This window comes from Mastigoproctus giganteus, chromosome 1, assembly GCF_048544385.1.
Source record: "Mastigoproctus giganteus isolate SK-2022 chromosome 1, ASM4854438v1, whole genome shotgun sequence".
NCBI lineage: Eukaryota > Metazoa > Arthropoda > Arachnida > Uropygi > Thelyphonidae > Mastigoproctus > Mastigoproctus giganteus.
In genome coordinates, this window is record NC_143575.1 from 6,818,813 (window position 1) to 6,841,272 (window position 22,460).

A 22,460-nucleotide genomic window follows, 5' to 3' on the forward strand; every position below is an offset into this window, starting at 1 on the left:
GGTCCTCCTTTTGCCCTAAGTACACAGCAGCTATCCGATGTGGCATTGATTCAACAAGATGTCGGAAGTGTTCGGGAGGTATGGTCAACCAAGCTGTGTGTAATGCGGCCAGCAATGCAGGTATGGGGGTGATTGGTGTATCCAGATGCCTGATATGACTTTCCATAGTGTCCCACAAGTGCTCTATAGGACTGATATCGGGGGAGTTCGGAGGCCAATCAATATGCTGGAAGACAGAACTGTGTTCCTCAAACCATTCCTGCAAAACAAGTTCCTGATGGCTTGGCGCACTGTCATCTTTCACCATCCCCATTCAGGAAAAAGCATAACACGGCAGGGTGTACACAGTCAGCAAGCAGTTGACGATAGTGGAGACCACTGATACGTTGTTCCACATGTACCAGGGGTCCAAGTTCCTGCAAGTGAAACACTCCCAAACCATACAACCGTCTCCACCAGACTGCACTTTTGATACCGTGCATGATGGATCAAGAGCCTTGTGTCATTGATGCCAAAGCCGTACATGACCATCCACGGTGTGGAGTAAATAACATAACTCATCCGACCAGCACACATTCTTCAAGTCTTGTAACATCCAACTTGCATGCTCTTTGCAGCAGGCAAGTCTTTTACGACGATGAACCTTGGTTAGAAGAGGATGCTGTAGGGGTCATCTGCTGATATAGCCCATCATATGTGTGACATATGGTCATGGCAGGTATTGTTCTGGGTTGGCCCATATTGGGTAGTCAGCTCTTCAACAGTGCTGCGCCTCTTCGCCTGTATGAGTCGTCGGGTTGTTATTTGACCAGTTTTACGCCAGTCCTGGTTCACTTTAACTATGGTGGCTCTCAAACCCCCCCCCCCCAATTCAGCCATTTGGGAAATTGGGGCACCATCTCGTTAAGCTCCCACAATCTGTCCTTTATCAAAGTCCCATAAATCCTTCCTTTTACCCATCACGCTCAGCATTTTACTACCTGCCGAACCGCTGACACTTTATCTGTACTATGTGGGTCAACTAACTGCAAACTCTCGTGCCTCACGTGGTCAATGGGTTGCATTCACTTTTCATAAGGGTGGCCATAATTCAGTGATCATTCAGTGTGTGTTATGCATTTAAATATTTTTAAAAAAATAAACATATTTGATGCTATTAGTCACTTCCATTTTTAAGTTTATTTAAAATTTCACATGCCATTAAGAATGTGATATTTCAAAATTATGGAGATACACATATTTCTGCTTATAAATTATATCCACAGGGTGTCTCAAAAATATTGGTACAAATGTTTAGGGACGGTAGGTAACATCTAAAGGAATGTGAATCACATAGGAACCCATAACCAGAAACGTCACCGTAAATCAGTACACGGCGCTGTTCATCAGTTCGCGAGAGGGAAAATTTCTGGTTTACTCATTCAAGCAGTAGTTGACGCACAAAGAGCATGCATCGATATACTAATTGTGATCTGACAGACATGCACCTAGTGTATGGATTAGCAGAGGGCAATGGACGAGCCGCTTAACGAATTTATGGGGAACGCTTCCCAGACAGACATGTACCGGACCACCATTTGTTTGCGCGTGTGCATCAAAATTTGTGCGATTATCGGTCATTTAGAGGTAACATGAGTAGTGCGGGCAGACCACGTTCAACACGAACTCCCGCCATGGAAGAAAGTGTGTTGAATGCCGTCCAGAATAATCCTACTACCAGCACACGTGCCATTGCCTCTGCCTTAGAAGTGTCTCGTTGCAGTGTACAGCGTGTTTGGCACAACAATTCCTTACACCCCTTTCATCTCCAAAGGGTTCAGTTACTGTTCCCCCAAGATCATCCTGCATGTGTGGCTTTTGCGCAGTGGTTTCTCCAAGAAAGTGTTCAAGACTTGAATTTTCCAGCCTATGTTTGGTTCACGGATGAGGCTTATTTCACTCGTGAAAGCTTATTCAATCAGCACAATGCTCATGTGTGGGCTCACAACAACCCACACGGTGTGCGACCCCATGTGTCACAACATCGCTTCGCAATAAATGTGTGGGCAGGTATGGTTGGTGACTGCTTAGTCGGCCCATACCTGTTAACATTCCGCATGAACTCCGCTAAATAGCGAATCTTTCTTGAACAAGTTCTACCAGGGTTACTTGACGATGTTCCAGCAAATGTGAGATGCAACATTTGGTTTCAACCTGACGGGGCAAGTGCCCATTATGGAAGGTGTGTAGTGACCATTTGAACAGGCGTTTTGGGCGTCGGTGGATTGGCTGTGGTGGACCCGTTGCCTGGCCCCCACGCTCACCTGATTTATCGAGCCTTGATTTCTTTCTGTGGGGGCCCCTTGAATCTATCGTGTATGAATTGCCTGTGGAGACGGAAATAGATCTCATGGCAAGGCTCGTCTGCGCTGCTGCTACTGTTAAAGAAACTCCAGATGTGTTCGACCGTGTCCGCCAATCCATGCTACGTCGGTGTCACACATGCATCGCGTCTCATGTTGGAACCTTCAGGCATCTGTTGCAACATCATGAAATGCATCCATCTCGTACTCCATTGTTAATATTATGTCAAATAAATGTTTGCCACTAATTACTGTCTTGTGTCATTTCTGCTTCTTGTGCTTCTGCTACTACTTTCCCGTGACGTTTCCGGTTATGGGTTCCTATGCGATTCACATTCCTTTAAATGTTACCTACCTCCCCTAAACGTTTGTACCAATATTTTTGAGACACCCTGTATAAATATTTAAAATAATACACCAGAACTAAGGCATTTCTATAATAGCCAGAACCTGGATACTATAGAAAATGGATGTACAGATTAATATATTTTAATATTTGACTGCAATAAACATCTTATATTTATAAGATGTTAATTGCAGTCAAATTCACTTATGATCATTATAAAATCATAACCAAATCACCTAACATATTAATTAATAAAACTATTCACACTGTTCCAAATGAAAGAGTGCTATACAAGTTGCACAGTTGAGCATTGGTGGTAATAAATGGACACTGCTTTTCTTGGACTAATGTTATTACTTGGCATCCCTCTGGATTCAGTGCCTACTGTTCTCAATATTTATTAACAATACTTGATGAAGGCAAATCAATCTTATTGTCTAAGTCTGCAGACAATACAAAGGTTGGTAGGGTGATTAATATCACAGGAATCAGAGTACTACTGCAACAACAACAAGACCTAGAAACATTAGACAGATGGGCTGAGAAGTGGAAATTGAGGTTTAATGTTGATAAATGCAAGATATTGAATACAGGATTTTATTTGTTTGGGGATTTATTAGGCACAGTAGCATCTATGACCATAGTGCACCACTAAATATATGGGAACCAGTAATCTCGGAATAATATAACAAATTTGGAGGGGGGTTTCCACATTCAATTGTATTGTGTAACATATGTAATACAGGTAGTTCTCGACTTTACGAGTTAATTTAAAGCAAAAACTCGTAAAAACTGGAATTAAATTCCATACACAATGTTAAAATAGGGGTTACGTTCTCAACAATGAAATTAGTTAGCTAATTAGTTTATGTTTAAACAATGATTGATTTATCCAAAGAAATTAAAACGTGGCCTGTAAAATCAAGCAAATTATAATAATAAAGAAATTATTTATCACTTACATTTTAAACAATGTTTATTCTTCATCATCGCCTAAATGCACACTCGTTGATTACTTATTATTGGCTCGGCACTCTGTTTGTTGCACAAGGAGTCGCCTTCTTCAGAAATGCTTCAAGAGGCATTTGTTTCCAAGATAATCTTCTATTTTCTTTATAAATTTCAATAGCATGCATAAGCAGTTTTTAACAGAACGCACAAATCACAACTAACACGATTTGCACAGAGTAACAAGTTTACGAAGCTTAAAAAAAAAAAAAAAACAGGAATGAAGAAAAGATTCTGAAAATTAATGTTTTTTATACGATTGAAGATTTCATTAAAGGGAAAACACATTTCACCATAATAACGCAAAAAAAACCACACAATTCCAGCTATCGGTGTTTTCACAAATGCAATAACATCGAGTTTACTACCCATTTATAATTGCTTGCAGTCACAGAAAAGACCAATAAACCGGAAAGTGTAAATTGTTTTTATTGTTTTATGGTCGTGACCTCCAGAAATGTGCTTTAGAAAAATGTCACAAAGACGTTCAAAACTGGTTCTTATAAGAGAACATATGATAATGATGATTTGCACTATACAATTTGCACTACAAAAACAACCTTTTAGAGAGTTATATAGTGAAATTTTCGACTTCCGAGGTTGTGGAACAAATTACCAAAAAACAATGTGTTATTGGGTTCACATTACGATATTTTCACAGTATAATGGTGTCCCTGGAACGGATTAATATTGTAAAGCTAGGTACACTGTATTGTATAGCTATGCGTGTGGTTTGAAATGCAGTATTTATGAATGTTTAACATTAATTTTTTGCAATTAATGTTCGTATTTTCGATTTTGTTGATACTTGATACTTTGAAAAAAACACTCTTAAGCCCGGGAACTTGCAAAGCGAAAATTCGTAAAGCGAGAACTGCCTGCATACATTAATTTACAATATACTATCTTAGCAGCGCAGACAGGCTGCTAAGGTAGCTGTTTGTTTTGTTTGGTTTTTAGGAGCATTAGCAATTAAGGCCATATTGCTCCGGGATATGCGGTGGTCATTCTCTGACCTTTCCGCATCCTCCGTATTTGGTGGTGATGGGCTCGAACCCCAGTTTAATCAAGAAGCGTGTGCTATGCACTGCTGCTCCTTCCCACCTGGCTACGGAGGCGCCTGCTAAGGTAGCTCATGGGGTTCTGTCAATGATATATATATATATATATAGAGAAATTTTTCTAGCAGGGACAATTAGGTGATTATCCCATTGTTAGTTCACACCTTGAGTACTGCATACAGTACTGGAAACCCCATTTTAAGTAGGTTGTAGTTCTGTTGGAATGGGTACAGAGAAGAACAAGATTGGTTAAGGACACAAAAGGATATTCTTACTACAAATTCTTACTACAAAAGATTCAGCTCTGTAAATTTCAGTACTTGAAAAGTAAGGCTGCAAAGGAGAACTAATTGAACTGTCTAAGGCTTTAAATGGATTGAATAAACTAAATGCTGATGGAATCCTTATTCTTGGAGAACATGTAGAGGAACATAGATTGAAAAAGGATGGTTGCGGGACAGATGTGTGAAAATTTGCTTCCAACCACAGCACCAGATGGAATAATCTTCCATCTGGTGCTGGGGAGCCAAAACATTATGACCACTTACCTAATATGATGTTGGTCCTCCATGTGCAGTCAAAACAGCTCATACCCAAATAGGCATGGACGCTACAAGATTTCTAAATGTCTTGTGGTATCTGGTACCAACACGTAACCAGCAGATCCTTTAACCCCTGTAAGGTTCATGGTTGAGAGCCAACAGATCGAAGTTGCTGTTCCAACACAAACCACAATGCTCGATGGGATTGATGTCTAGAGAATTTGCAGGCCAGGGCAATACCTGGAATTCTTCCTCATGTTCCATGAACCAGTCTCGAACAATCCGGGCGGTGTGGCATGGTACATTATCCTGCTGAAAGATGGCACCGCCAGAGGAGAAGACCATTGCTGTGAAAGGGTGTACCTGGTCAGCAATGATGTTTAGGTAGGTGGTAAATGTCAGAGTGCCAGGCACGTGGATGGCTGGACCCAGGGTATCCCAGCACAACATTGGCCAAAGCATGACACCACCACAACCGGCTTGTTTTCGTCCTATGGTGCATCCAGGCACCATCACTTCCCCAGGTAAACAACGCACACTTACCTGGCCGTCCACATGGTCCACCAGGAAATGTGATTCATCGGACCAGACGACCTTCTTCCAATCACTCAAGGTCCAGTTTTGATGTTCGCATGCCCATTGTAGGCACTGTTGCCGGTGAACCGTGGTTAGCATGGGCACTCGGAGCAGCCTGCTGCTACGCAGCCCCATTTTCAGCAGGATTCGATATACAGCAATACCCCGCATAGCACTGATAATTGGTACCGAAACTATTGTGTTATGTGAAACCATGCTGACTGAGGTGTAATTATAATGGGTTTCAATTGAATGCGTACCAAAGAAACAGTCTATAAACAAATTATAATAAATCTATAAACAATTTGCGCTTGATAGTCAATTAAAATGATTTGAAATAAAAAAATATTGCAAAAATTTTTTTAATAAAAAGGTAATATCATGAGAGACGAGAAAAAAACTTTTAAAAAGGTGGTTGTTTATTTAGGTATTTCAATAATGAAGTCTGGTGAAGTCATCTTTTCTTTTTCTTGGCGTTCAAGTCTTTGTAGTATCGAATCCCATCTTGTAAAATTTGCTGTATCTTGATGCTATGTTCAACATTCGGATTTCCATTCATAATCACCTCGCAGGCCATGTCAAACCCCCCCCCCCCAAAAAAAACTTTCTCCAATCCTCTGTTGAAAATACTTTTGGTTCCATTCTGGAACTGTTTTCCTCTTCTTCATATGCAGTTTGCTCATCAATATCAAGGAGTGTTGCACCATCTAAGTCACTTGTATGCGAGTCATTGCAGTCACATGCATTTAGTGTCCAAAGTTTCGAATCCCAAGTCTTTTCTGATCTTCACAATGTCTTTGGCAGTTGTCTGAACTTGCGATTCAAAACCAGTGAAATCATTTATCAAATGGGGCAAAACATGCTACCAAAAGAATGCACTGTTGTTGGCAGTGATTTCTAGCCAAGGTGTAGATATTTTTGATCGTATTTAAAGGGGTAAAAAAGTGTGAAATGAAAAGCTGTCACATCTTCTCATAAACAAGATGAAATTAAGAATACTGAACACTGTTGCATGTTGCAGCTGATTGCCTAAGGGGAGCTATTGTCACATGTGCATGTGAGATAATAGTTGGCACTGCAGCATATTGTACCGTACCTAGGCTAAGACAATGCAGCATATATATATAGAGTACATGTCTAGACTATTGAATGAGTTTTAATATGCACAGTAAGTTTGACTTAAACTTAATTGAAAACCATGTTATAGTGAAATCCATGCTGTTTGAAGCCATGCTAAGCAAGGTATTGCTGTACTGTGTGTTGCGACACATTACTCCCATCACCAGCATTCTAATTACCAGTGAGTTGTGCCACAGTCTCGCTTCTGTTGCCATGCACCATCCGAGAGAGCCTTCGAGCATCAATGAGCCATGGTCGCCCAACACCTCACTGGCGGTTTGTGGGTTTCCCTCCTCAGACCACTTTTGGTAGGTACTAACCACGGCTGACCGTGAGCACCCACCAGCCATGCCGTTTCAGATATGCTCTGACCCAGTTGTCTGGCCATTACAATTTGCCCGTTGTCAAACTCGCTTAAGTCTGCTGCCTTTCCCATCTGAAGAACAAGAATAATACTGATTAACGGAGCTCAGTATCAGGTGTTTTTTATAACATGTCCCAAATGGAAGTGTGTTCACCTGCAGTTGCTTTGATTTGCATAATGACTCATTGGTCATAATGTTTTGGCTCATCGATGTAATATGTTACACTACAGAAGAAACATGCTTGTGCGCATCATCTATATAATTTCTGTTCATAGGGCAAGTTGCACATTTGAGGGATGGAAGTTGTGGAACATCACACCTTCACCAGTAACCAGCTAATGCACGTCTGAGAGTGCAAAGGTCTTATTTCTATAGTTCTAACATTTATGGTAAAGATACTAAAATCATTAAATGAATGATGCAGAAAAATAAAGTACACCAAGAGAAAGTTAATAACTAAAGAATCTTCCTTAAATATAAAAACAAGCATTGATATATTATATTAGTAAAGCAACCTACTTTGGTTTTGGTTTTACTGGTTTCTGAACACACTGACGAGCAATTTCTATTGCCTGGGCAGTATACCAGCGCTGAAATAATTTTGGAAAATTACATTCTCTGTGTTCCACTCTGCAAAGATTTGAGATGTAGATTAATAAACAACATTCAATATTACCTATACACAGAAAAGGATACTGAAATAGGACCATCAACCTAATACGGAACAGGCCTCTATAGGCTTGCATTGTCATTCTCTTTATATCCATGTGCTAAGGTGCCTGAACACATCCGGAGATCACTAGGAGATCTAATCATGCCTCACTGAGAGTCTGTTTGTGGGATAGATGTGTGTTATTAGTTATTAGAAGGCAGTCCCTTCCATGCTCATGAAAACTATGGCCAGCTGTTAATCAACTGTTAAGTGTATTCATCCTTTGAAACCTTTATTTCCGTGGTTAATTTCCTTAACTTTCATTAGGGCAGGTCATCCTATTTCAGTGTCCTTTCAGTGTATCACTGAGTTCTTTTTGTATCAATCAGACATTCCAAAAGTATTGGCAATTTACTTCTAGTTAAAATATATCATCATATTAAATTGCAGTATCAAACTTTTATAAAGAAGTCTAGTCCTTATTAGACTTGTAGTCCTTATGAAGATAGACTAGAAGTCTAACAAATCACCTGAAATATTTAGTCTGAATTGATTTCTCTGAAGACGATTTCACAATCACTGAAGAAGTAGTAGAGAATCTTGCCACAAATTGATTAAACTTTTTTTTAATGATTATTTTGATGTGTTGGCCATTAACATTTATTTGCATGAGCTGTTAAGAGCATTAAAAAGGCATTGCAAAATGCAATAAGAACACACATGGACCTATAAATGGAAACCTCAAGAAAGGAATAATCCACAGTTATTAGAAAATAGTAAACTAATGGACACATTATAGCATTAGTATGTTAATTGATACATCAGACGTGGCTTACTATTAAGGCAATTGAAGAAAACTCACATAAATGGTTCTGTAATTATTGTTAAATACGTTTTACTTCAGAAAATATTTGAAAAAAAGTTTAAAATATTTGACCTTCTAAATTACATCAGTGACTTTGAAACTAATGTGCAATAGCTTGATATGCTAAAAATAAAGGGGCACCAAAAATTACAAAGGGTTCAATTTGCATAAATTAAACTTATAATAGCAACCAATCTTAATGTTATGTTATTTTGGTTTTTAGGAGCAATAGCAACTAAGGCCATATTGCTCCTGGGATATGCAGTGGTCATTCCCTGACCTTTCCGCATCCTCCGTATTTGGTGGTCACAGGCTCGAACCCCAGTCTAATCAACAAGTGTGTGCTTCGCACTGCTGCTCCTGCCCACCTGGCTACGGAGGCGCCAACCAATCTTAAGAATACTACAAGTATGTATATTCAAGGCTGCTTGTAAATCAGAGCTATGCTTCATTATCAAGAGCATTAATAGCACCAGCACTTTTAACCACTGTAACCACTACATGCACAATTATAAACCTAATACTTTAAATGCGTCTTCACAGCAGAGCACTGGGTCTAATTTGCAGGTGAAAAATTTGGGATTGCATTAAATAAATTGGTTTATGTTAGGATGCCCAAGGTGCTCAAAGTCAATCAAAACAATATACAAAGATAACTAGTATACTACTACTTACTGTATCTGCTCTTCAGGATATTTGTCAGGAATTGTAATTCTTACTACCAGATGATACTGATGTTGTGTAATTTTTAAATTGATAGATGAAGTCTTCTGTTTTAGTTTTAGTTCATCTTTTTCACTAATTAATTCTTTCTTAATAGAAGCTATTTCTTCACTGCATACACACAAAGGATTCTCTTCCAAAAAATTCCTTATAAAATGGAACAGCATCAAAACCTACACAGAAGAGACTCTTATTAGATGATGTACAAATAATCCTTAATATATTAATAAATAACTGTATAAAAGGCCAGCTAAAAATATTTTCGATATATGAGGGCTGATCACTTAACTGATAGAAAGATAGCATGATTGCTATCCTACAGCTGAATCCCTCTAGAGTGAACTGAAGTGTATGAAGTTTGGCAAAAAGTTCCTAGACTGATGCAGTTCGATGAGTTTGAAAGTATACAGAAGTAGTATGTTGCAGTTCAAACTTTGTCCAACAGATGGTGGTATAGAGATTGTCCAGTAGGCTGACAAGTTGCAAGTAACAACTAGTTTCATTAGTAGCATTAACATCCAGTGTCACGATTTTTAAATGGCGCAAGAACAAATATCAATTTTTTCTTTATACTGGTAAAATCTGCAGCAAACATATGAAATATTAAAAAATTATTATGGCAATGAAATGTTAAGTCACACAAGTATGTTTAAATTGTAAAAGTGGTTCAGCGACAGACATCAGGATGTTAGCAATAACCCAGGAAGTGGATGTCTGTCAATCTCTTGAAATAAAGACAGAGCTGCAAAAGTTCGGAAAATTGTGGCGAGAGATCACTGTTTGACCCTCAGAATGATGCCTGATGAGTTAGATATGAATAAGGAGACAATCTGTCAAATTCTACATGAACATTTAGGGAAAAAGCATGGTATCTGCAAAATTTGTGCTGCACAGCCTCACAGATGACCAGAAGCAACAAAGAGTGTCATCATGCAAAGACTTCATCTAGGACACAATTCTAATTTCCTCAACTGTATTGTCACTGGAGATGAGGGGGTGGATGTTTCAGTACAAACCACTGATAAAACATTAGAGCATGAAGTGGGTTTCAAATGCATCACCAAGGCCCAAAATGCTGTTTATGGAAGTCCAGGATCAAGGCAATGTTGACCATGTTTACCAGCAGATAGGGTGTAATTCACAAGTAATTTGTAAGTGAAGGAAAAGGGTGAATGCTACGTTCTACATAGAAGTACTTCAGATACTATTGAAGTTCATTTCCTGGGTGAAGCCACAGTTTCGAGAAAGGCAGCTAGTTCTTGTTACATGACAATGCCCCCACCCATTCTGCACTTCTTGTGAAGATATTTCTGATGAAACATGGTGTTGTACAGATTAACCATCCACCCTACTCTTCTGATCTAGAACCAGCAGACTTCTTCCTCTTTCCCAAGAGGAAAACTGCCCAAGAGTAAAAAACAAAAACAGAATTCAATTAAAACTTTAAAAAAAGTGCTGAAAATATCCAGCTTGCTTGTGCCAATGTGCATTAACTCACTGATGTAACTCTATAAAGAATTTGTTAATAAACTATATACCAGTGCCAAAGTGAAACTATCTTCCACCACTGACCAATGGGTTGTGTGATAAATGGCTAACCCTGCACGCGCACGCGCACGCACACACACACACACACACACACACACACACACACACACACACACAGGGTGTCCCATAAGTGCACTTCCATAGAAGTCTTACAAATTACCAAAAAGTGAAAGGATGAAAAGTTGTTAGAAATCAAGGGATTTTAATACAAAATGTTGGAAATTTTTACCTACGATGAGCTGAGCTATTATGGTATTGACCTCTTGACATCAATAGTAAAAGGTGTGGCTTTGAAATTTTCATGCGTGGTTTTGTTGATTTGCTGATTAACACTTTGCCACTGTTGGCCATACTGAAATATCTTTTACTAATCAACACACCAAGAGGGTAGCACCGTAAGAATTCATTCTAGGTAAAAAAAAATCCAATATTTCAGATTGAAAACCCGTGACTTGCAACTTTTCCTTCATTCATTTTTTGGCATTTTTCAAAATAACCAAATGCTCCTATGGAAACTGACTTAAGAGAAACCCTGTTGGGTTTTTTTTTTTTTTTAAGGAGCATTAGCAACTAAGGCCATATTGCTCCAGGGATATGTGGTGGTCATTCCTTGACCTTTCCACATCCTCCGTATTTGGTGGTCACGGGCTCGAACCCAAGTCTAATCAAGAAGCATGTGCTACGCACTGCTGCTCCTGCCCACCTGGCTACAGAGACGCCAAGAGAAACCCCGTGTAGGCATGTGTGCTTCAATTAAATACCACCTGGATCTATCTCACTTATCTTGATCTTTTTTAACATCTTTAGGCTGAAATTTTTGAATTCAATGTTAAAATTGAAATAAGTATTACAATTTAGATTTTATGATTATTAAATTTAAATTTTTCCTAAAAAAAAGTGCTTTTTTTCTCAACAGGAAAGTTTTCCTTGTCTTCAGTTTAGTCCAAATACAACACTGGTGGATGAACAAAGCCTATTTTGTTTGAGGAAAAAATAAAACCAATACAATGGCTGTAGGTGACATCCACTCTTCAGTATATGCATTTAACTATAGAACAGCTGGGTGTCTGAAAACAGTTTTTGTTGCATCTCCTCATTTTACAACCATTAAGTTATTGTTTTATCAAATAAAATCTGTTTGCATTTCCCTCAAAAGGACATTGATAAGGTTTTTAGACTAAACCAAGGATGGGGAAAAACTTTCCCAATGAGAAAAAGCAATTAATCAGGCAAAATTTAAATCTGGGAAATGTAAAATCTAAATGATAATACATGTAATTTATTTAACATAAAATTCAAAAATTTCAGTCCAAACATGACAAAAAAAAAAATTATATTTGGGCTAAAAGTCTAATGATACATAGCTTACACCTAAAAATAAGTAAAGTAGGTCCAGGTCGGTCCCTTTTGAAATACCTTGTGCATAGACAGTGCTCTAAGAGGAATCTGCCAAACCTCAGGGGTGATTCCTTGAGTGATTTTAAGCAAACAGTTCATATCGATGTGGGACCAATTCTCAATGATTGTGGAACCATGTTTGAATTTTAAAAAAGGCTATGAAGCTTTGAATGGTAAAAAAAATATAAAAATAAATAGAAACATACCTGATATGAATTAAACCTGATACTAGGTACATGTTTTGCTTATTCTTATTATTTACATTTTTAAAATTCAGACAGTCAGGGCTTTGTAACTATTCAGAACTGTACCCATTTTGATAAGAACTGTTTGCTTAAAATTACTCAAGGAATCAATCTCTGAAATTTGGTCCTCAAGGACTCAACCTCTGAAAATTGGTAGATTCCTCCTGAGACGCCCCTGTATATCCAGGGAGTACAGTAAATTTCATATGAAAACCTAACACACCAAATATCTGAGAGAAAAAAAGGAAAAAATACTTTGGGGCATTACTGGAATAAAGGCATAACTTCCAGGATATGTCAAAATTTTATGTCACTCTCTGTTCTGGAATCACCACATGTAATCTTTCAACAAGTTCCTCCAAATTTTGGGGACTGAAATGTACAATAACTGTTTAGAATGTCCCCAAGGAGAAAAATACAGAGAATTAATATCAGGAGACCCAGGCAGCAATGACATGGTATCTAGACCAAGTCAAGTGCACATGATATCTATCAACTTTCTTCATAACACAGCAGAGTTAGTATCACATGCAGGCAGCATGGCATTTATCTCCCAGATGCTGTGGTTTTTCATCTAAGAAATATGCAAACTAATCAAAGAATATATGTAATTACAGACCCAATACACCCACACCTTTAATTGTCTTGGCCCTTAACACACCGACAGCAACTTCTAGTATTAAGTACATTTCTCTGTAATCCTTTGATGAGTACGCCACTGTTCCCATACTTTCACTCTTCACAAGTGTGTTGAGCTACCCAAAGAGACCTCAGTTCTGAAACGTACTTAAATACACTCTAATGGTGAAAGCTGAAAATTCAGATGTCTATCTTTCACCATCAGAGGGTATTTGAATACTCACCATTAATATTCAAGTCTATTAATGCATGAGCACCTTTGGGCTAAAAATACACTCTGATGGTGAACATCAGAGTGTATTTAAATACTCACCATTAATATTCAAGTCTATTAATGCATGGGCACCTTTCACCATTAACAGATCACATTAACTAGTCTATTAATGCATGGGCACCAATCATATCATATACATTTTCCCAAGAACACAAAAGTGATGCCATAAAACCTTTGCATTATATCTTGGAAATGATATTTTTAATCCGAAAATTTCTCAGTTTATTTTCACCTATTTTTCCTCAAATGTTTAGCCTGTCAGGTTTTCATATGCCATTTACTGTTCATCCTGTTTGTGCATGTATATACATGAAAAAAAATTAAATAAATTATAAAGAAAAGTAAAAAAGACAGCAAGACATATTGGTGGCTACAAAGTACACACCAATATGTCTTGCTAGCTTTATATTTCTTGTGTTGTGTTCTGGCTTTTTTGCCAGAACCCAAGTAGACATATAAATTAAGAACATATTAGCAGAATGGTAAGCTAGGTAAGAAGCAATTACAAAACAAGGTGGAGGAACTAATTTAGAATAGGAGGTCATAAATTCCTAAATTATTTTAGGAATATATTTCTTAAAATAATTTAGAATTCCAATTGACATAAATTTAGTGGCATCCCCTTGATAGCACAAAGGCCAACTTGTGCAAAATATCCCTATAAGTGGAAACAGAAATAAACCACTACAATGACCATTACTGTGAAACAAAATAAATCTATTAATTGGTCAGTTTATTTTAGTCTACGAGGGGTGATCATTTAATTTCAGGACTAGTACAAGATCTTATCTTAATTGCCATCATCTGAATCTTGGTTTTCTCCCTCTCGAAATATTCTCACTTAAACTTTACACACTTTTGCCACCGTCATACCCACACATTGAATGCTTTTTGTAAGCCATTTTTCGAAACATTGTGGATTGCTTCCATTGTGGCTCTGCGAGCATCTTTGTGCCAGATGTGAAACACTTGCCTTTCAGAGCTTTCTTCAAACATGGAAACAGGAAGAAATCACACAGGCTTAAGTCCAGTAAATAAGGGAGATGTGGCAGAACCTCATCACCTATGATCACTGGCTGCACAATGTTAGCCATATGGGGCCTGGCATCTTTATGGAGAAATCACTTCACACACTTCTCACAAATGGCACAGTGAAGTTTGACTCTTAAGAACCTCAAAGTAAGAGTATGCTTCCTTATTCATAGTTGTTCCACAAGGCATAAAGCATTTCTTTGTACAAGTCTACTCTTTGCTGTTTTTGTTCTGGAATCAAACTGTGTAGAATCCAGCACGCACAGCTTTGCAACATTTTCAGGTGATCTTTTGCAATATTGTGAGCACTAACATTGAAATGGAGATTCTAACAGCTAATTCATGAAGTGTAATTCACCTGTCTTCATCCAAGGTGTCCTGGGCTTTTGCAATTTGCTCAGGAGTTGTTGAGGAGGAAAGCTGAACAGGTCTTGGATCAACTGCAACAGACTCACAGCCTTCACTGAATCGCTTGTGCCAATTAAATATGGCCATCCTACCAAGACACTCACTACCATATGCTTCATTCATCTCTTTAACTGTTTCCAATGCATTTAAGCCCCATCTAGCAGAATAACAAAGAATAACAAAAAAAAGAATAAAAAATAACATATTACTGTTCAAACTGTATGTCCACCATGATACTTGTTTCAAAATGATCGTTGGTAACACGTGGCTAAAAAAATCCTTCACACAACACTAGCTCGACAAGTACTGGCATGCACACACAGAGTCTGCTCAGTAGCCATCAGAGAGAGCACCTCTAGCAGCAGTTATGGAAAGTTCACACAGTAAACATTAAATCTTGCACCAGTCCACAAATTAAATGATCACCCCTCATATTTCGATTTATTTTGTTTCAGAATAATGGTCATGTTGTTGTGGCTAGATTTTGTTTCCATTTACAGTGACACTTCATGCAACCTGGCCTCAGTATCAATGGGTGCCACTAAATTTATGTTAATCGGCATTTATTCTAAATAATTTTAGGAATTCTTCTACAATACTATTCCCAATTTCATTTCTTCTTCCCCCCCCTTCTTTTACTGCTATAGTTAAATACTAGCTTATTTTGTATTCATTTCTTAACCTGGCTTACTATTCTAACATGCTAATTTACATATTTTACTTGTGTTATATACATACATTACCAAAAGAATTCTAATACCATATTTAGAAAAACACAAGTTTTAATGAAGAAATTATAGTATAGTATGGGCTCACCTTTAGTCCCAATGATTGCTTGGTTGGTGTTTAATGGTGCATTGGCAACCAAGACCATAATGCACTAATCCAGTTCCCAGTGCTGGCATTGGTCCACCGTGGAACCTTTTTTCCATAGTGGACCATTCCTCCACTGCAGTTACCAGTTCAAGCTGAGAGAGAGAGAGACATTTTGGCCACATCACGATCTGGCATGCAGTTTGTCGTAAAGGTTTCAATTAGATTCAGGTTTGGACTCTGAGCTAGTCAGCCAAGCTTCTGAAATTCTTTTTATTCAAAACAGGTTTTTATCCTGCTTGCTGTATGCGATGGAGCAGTATCGTTCTGGAACACTAAAGGGCTCTTTCCATATAACTGCCAGAGTGTAAGCACCACAGAAAACCCCAAACACGAGAGTTATTAGAACCTGTTGTACTTAGTACTATGCATGGGCTGAAGGTTGAGGACATTTGAGGTATTGCTCAAAGCATCAAAGGCGGATATTGTTGGCATATCAGAGAAGTGGTGTCACACAGATATAAGGAATGCAGAACTGGAATTTGGGGAGTACAATGTCTACAGAAAGGATAGACAGGATAGGAAAGGAGGAGGGGTTATGCTATTAGTTAAGAAACACATAAAATCCAAGGAAGTGAAGCCAGTCGACATCGCTGGACAGTGCAGTGTCGAGTCAGTTTGGTATCACATAAGCATTGGGAGATCAAAATTGAGAGTAGGAGTGTGCTATAGGCCTAATGACTCTGATGAGTATGATAAGAAAATGTACACGGAAATAGAGTGGGCCAGTAAATCAGAGAGTGTTATAATGGGGGATTTTAATTTCCCAGATGTTGACTGGAATTTGTGGGTTGGTCATTCACACACTAGCAAGGCTTTTGTGGATTTATTGGATGATTGTTTTCTACATCAGCATGTTCAGGAGGCAACTAGAGAGAGGGTAATATTCTTGATTTGATTATCAGTAGTTATTCTTCATGTGTTAAGAATCTGCAGATAAAGGAACCACTAAGTGGCAGTGATCACAGTGTGCTGAAGTGGGATTTACTCAAAGAGGTAACTATTAAGGGGAAGGGTTATTGCTTTCGTAAAGGCGACTACGATGGTCTGAGACAGTATTTAAATTCTATACAGTGGGACCAACTGATGATGTTATCAAAGCAAATTGAAAATGGGAAGCATTCAGGGAACTTGTCTTAGAAACTACTAGGCTTTCCATAATAACTAAGAAATATTGTTCAAAGTTTAGGAATAAATGGATGTCAAATGAACTAATGAGACACATGGCAGAAAAGAAAAATGCATGGGATACATATAAATTAACATGTGACACAGAAGCCTAGGATAGATATAAGCAGGTCTGTAACCAAGTCACAAAGCAGGTTAGGCAGGCAAAGGCAGATTATGAGAAATCTTTTACAAAGGATGCAAAGAAAAACAGCAAAGAGTTCTTTACTTATGTAAACTCTAGAAGGAAGGGGATGAATCAGATCAGTCCACTTGATATCGATGGTTCAACTGTTGTTGATCCTGCTCAGGTAGCTAACAAACTAAATGAATATTTTGCATCGACATTCACACATGAGGAGTTATTCAGCGAGGGGAATGCCAGAGGTGTGCTCAACTCTGGCAGTAAGCTAGAGAATCTTGTAATAACTGAGAGTAAAGTGGAGGAGAAACTGTTGAAGATAAACACAAGAAAGGCAGCTGGGGTGGATGGGTTCTAACCAGTTATATTAAAGGAGGCAGCAAAGGAAGTAAGCAAACCCTTAGCCATAATTATGAGAGCTTCCTTGGACTCAGGGGAGGTACCCATAGACTGGAGATGTGCAAATGACCCCAATTCACAAAGGAGGATCAAAGGCTGACACAAGTAATTATAGACCTGTGAGTTTAACTTCTGTTACAGGAAAATTAATGGAGGCACTGGTTAAAGAAGCACTGCAGGATCATCTAGACAAGACTTCAGTTATAGCTCGGACACAGCATGGTTTTGTTAAGGGGGAGTCTTGCCTGACCAATTTGATTGGATACTATGATGCAGTCACAAAAAAGCTGAATGCAGGGAATAACTTTGTTATTATATAATTCGATCTTAGAAAGGCTTTTGATACTATTGCACAAGGAAGACTGCTGCACAAATTGGAGCAGTGTGGCATTGGAGGCAAATTGCTGCTATGGATAAAGGGGCGGTTGAGGGGTAGAAGACAGAGTGGTAATCAATGGACACTGCTCATCGTGGACTAATGTTATTAGTGGAGTCCCTCAGGGTTCAGTGTTGGGTCCATTATTGTTTTCTGTATTTATAAATGATATTGATGATGGTATATCAAGATAAAAATCCAAGTTTGCAGACGATACAAAGGTTGGCAGGGTTGTCAAGGACACTACTGACACTATGCTGCTGCAACAGGATCTGGAAAGATTGAGCAGATGGGCTGAGACGTGGCAAATGAAGTTTAACATTGACAAATGTAAAGTACTACATATGGGAAACAGCAACCCCAGAGCAACGTATCAACTCTGTGGTTGACTGAGTTGATACGTTCTCTGAGTTTTACACTGACTGTGGTAGAGAATGAAAAGGACCTGGGGGTAATTGTGCAGGCAGATATGAAGTTCTCTGAGCAGTGCAGACGGGCTGCAAGAGTAGCTCATGGTGTCTTGTCAATGATATACAGGAATTTTTCTAGCAGGGATAAGGAGGTGATTATTCCCTTGTATAAGGCAATGGTCAGGCCACACCTTGAGTACCGTATACAAGTCTGGAGGCCTCATTTAAAGAAGGGTGTAGAGCTGCTGGAACGAGTACAGAGAAGAGCAAAGATTAGTGAATAGAACAAAGGGTTGCTCTTACGAAGAAAGCCTTAAGTTTTGCAAATTACAGTGTCTGGAGACTAGGCACCGGCGAGGTGATCTGATAGAGGTGTATAAAGCGTTGAATGGTTTGAGCATGCTCAATGCTGATGGGATTCTTTCTCTTGCTCAGAATAATCATCTGAGAGGGCATAAATTCAAATTGAGGAAAGACAGATGTAGGATAGATGTGCGGAAATTTGCCTTTAGCCAGAGGGTAGTTGGTTGGTGGAATAGACTTCCATCCTTTGTTGTCGAAGTTGATAAAAACAGTTGGGAAACCATGGAAGCCTAAATAAATTCAAGGCTCAGCTGGACAGGTATTTAGAACGAACAGAAGGGTGAAGTGGAAGTCTTTTTTTTTTTTTTTTGGCTGATGCTGCATAAGCTTGCTTTCTTGAATCATATGCCTTTACTAATGTTAATGCTAATGCTAAAAAACATGAAAGAAGATACTTGTTGATATTGGACTTCAACTTCTGTAGACTGTAATTTTCAGGAAATACATAGGAATGAAGGTTGTTCTAGAAAACGGCAGTTGAATAAATAAATGAGGAAGATGAAAAGTTGGTTCTGTGAGTTTGAAGTTGGACAGTAAATGAATGTTGCCTGGTGGCAGCACGTGTTTGGAATGTTTTGAAAGAGAGAGCGGGAATTATAGAAGCCAATTCAGAAGAACAGTGTCCATGGAAGTATCTGCAGAAGAGGCATGCAGCAGAAGCAGTACGTCTATGAAACAGCGAGTGGAGAGACTCCGTTAGAGACGAATCATTATTTAACCTAACTGCCCTCTTCTGAATGGAATTAAGAAGCCTGAGAGAGGTTTTGGGGGCACCACCCCCAGATGTGGGAACAATATTCCATGGCTGGGCAGATTTACAATTTATACAGAGTGAGCAGCTGTTTGGAAGAAAAGTAACACCGAGAGCAAAAGAGAAACCAAGTTTTTTAGATGCAGAGGAAGCAATATTTGTAATATGCTTGTGCCAAGAGAGATTAGAAGTCAGTGTAATCCCCAAAAGAGATATATCATTTTGCCTAGAAACGGGAGTGTCACTACAGATAAGCATAGGAGCAGAAGAATCCTTTTTGCGAGATATAAGACAAGACTGAGTTTTAGAAGGGTTGAAATCAACTAAGTTGTCTTTGCCCCACTGGAGAATTACCCGAAGATCGGCATTTAAGGACTTGGTAGCAGATTTTCGAGAAGTTGAACCTGATTGAGCAGAACATTCTCAAAATGGAAAGTGGAATGCAATGTGCTATCATCAGCAAAACTATGAATAGGATTTCCAGTCAAAGGTAGAAGGTCATTAATGTATAAGAGAAAAAGAGTGGGGGAAAGAACTGAACCTTGGGGGAAACCGGCATTAGTGGAGAAGTTAGAAGACAGAGAGAGCCATCTACCATCAACCTCAATGAGTGATCAGAGAGAAAACTGGATAACCAATTACTAAAAACAGTTGGCAAACCATGGAAGCTTGTTTAGAAGACCTTTATGCCAAACATGATCGAAAGCCTTTGAGATGTCAAGAGCAACTACTTGTGTTTCACCGAACCTTTCCATTGAATTTGTCCATAAATGGGTAACATAAGCAGAATATCACCAGGGGATCAACACTGACGGAATCCATACTGGTTATCGTTGATCAGATGGAAGGTTTCTAGGTAGTTTAAGAGTTGGCAGTTAATTGATTTCTCCATTACTTTAGAAAGAGTAGAAGTAATGGCAATGGGACGATAATTGGATGGGAGGGATTTGTCACCCTTTTTAGGAACTGGCTGGATATGCGCAAATTTCCAAGCAGAAGGAAAAACACCTTTGGAATAAGAAAGTGAAAAAAGGCGGCAAAGAATAGAAGTAAGTTCAGGAACACAGGTTTTGAGACAAGTGGAGAAATACCATCGGGACCTGGAGCTTTCTTAGCATCAAGGTTCGTCAAAATCCTTCTGACATCCTTTTGACGGAAGACCACAGGAGACATTGAATGGAGCATGTTGGGAATGGTGGGAGGTGTTTTTACCAAGATCATTAATACAAGAGTTGGAAGAAAAAGGGAATGCTAGCAGGTCAGCTTTATCCTTGGCTGAAGTGACAACAGAACCATCTGGTTTGAACAGAGGTGGGCAAAAGTTGCGGCCAACAGCTTTGGCAAGAGACCAGAATGCTCGGCTACCATTAGGGCAAGAAGCAAGTTTTCTACTCTTAGCCTGTTCAAACTCTAGTTTGGACTGATTAATAACTGCTTTGCAATTGTTGCGAGCTTTGGTGTAGGCAGAAAATGAAACTGAAGAATTGGAAACAAGCCAATTACGATATGCAACATTCTTCTCTTGTACAGCCTTAGCACATTTATTGGAACACCAAGATTTAGATAAAGGACGAGATTTTAAAGTGGAGTGTAGGATAAAGGATTCCATTCCTGCAAGAATAATTTCACTGACACGATCTGAGCAAATGGTGACATCAGAAGTTTTGAAACAGTAATCCGACCACGGAAAAGAAGAAAAGAAGTCTTGCAGGTCATCCCATTTCGCATTCTTGTAATGCCAAACAACACGAGGTTGGGAATAGCCAAGAGATAAAGGTTCCATTGGAGAAGAGACGATCACCAAGTTGTGATCTGAAGTGCCTAAAGGACCTCTCACTTTGACCGTGTACTTCGAAGGGTTGTATGTGAGAAAAAGATCAAGCGTGTTGGCTGTATGATTAGGATTGTTCGGTATTCTTGTAGGTAAATGAACAATCTTTGCAAGGTGATTAATAATTGCAAAATCTTCAGCATCTCAACCAGCTGGATCGGTGGTACTAGAAAACGGAAGCCAGCTGGAGTTGTGAACATTAAAATCACCAAGGAAAATTACCTCACTGTGAGGAAAGTGACTAGAGGAAATCAAGTTTCAAAGAGAGGAAGTCAAAGGCTTCCAAGTGATTACTGGAGTTAGGAGAACAATAGAGGCAACAGATAAATTTGACAGAATATGGTAGAGATTTTAAGCCAAAGAAGATCGAAAAGAGGAGATTCCAAATTACTCGGTCGTTGACAGGGAATATCAGAATGGAAATATGTACAAGTACCACCTTTGAAGCAAAAGGAATCATACAGCAAATAATTCAAACAGCTGAGATGAGCAGTGGTTGAAGCCATCATTGAGATTAGAACTGAGACCATGTATATTTGTGTAAAGAACGTGTGGGAGGGTTGTCAAAATACCTTCAGTTATACAATATATGTATATTTTCTTACATATATATAAAAATAAATAAATTTGCAGCCATTGTTAATCCACTGCAGGATGTAGGCTTCCTCAACAAGTCATGTTGAGGGGGAATAGACCATAATCTGTCACAATGGTACCCTGGTCTACTCAAAGAGCATGTGCTAATGCACATCCGCTCCTGCCCACTTGGCTACAGAGGCCATATATACTTGCAAGGGCAAGTCAAACAAAAATGATAATTTTTCAAAAAGAATTGGTATTTTAATGTGTTGGGGGAAGAACATTACATTATTGTTCATAATGAATTACTGTTAAATATAAATAACAGTAATTAAAGCACACTATTGTTGTGGGATCTTTGGTGCATCAATTACTTAAGATATATAGTAGTAGTAGCATGTGATGCAAGAAAGCAAGTGTATGAGC

The 22,460-nt window shown here is 38.7% G+C and overlaps 1 protein-coding gene across 1 annotated transcript in view; it reads right to left on the minus strand.

Moving 5' to 3' along the window:
- The window catches only part of LOC150090519 (uncharacterized), a 131,048-nt gene that overhangs the window by 48,588 nt on the left and 60,000 nt on the right, over window positions 1-22,460 (minus strand). The window contains exons 4-5 of the mRNA XM_090378297.1: window positions 9,552-9,772; window positions 7,879-7,989 (exon numbers count right to left, since the gene is read on the minus strand). Coding sequence (XP_090234423.1) covers window positions 7,879-7,989; window positions 9,552-9,772 — 332 coding nt within the window. The remainder of the gene's footprint in view (window positions 1-7,878; window positions 7,990-9,551; window positions 9,773-22,460) is intronic.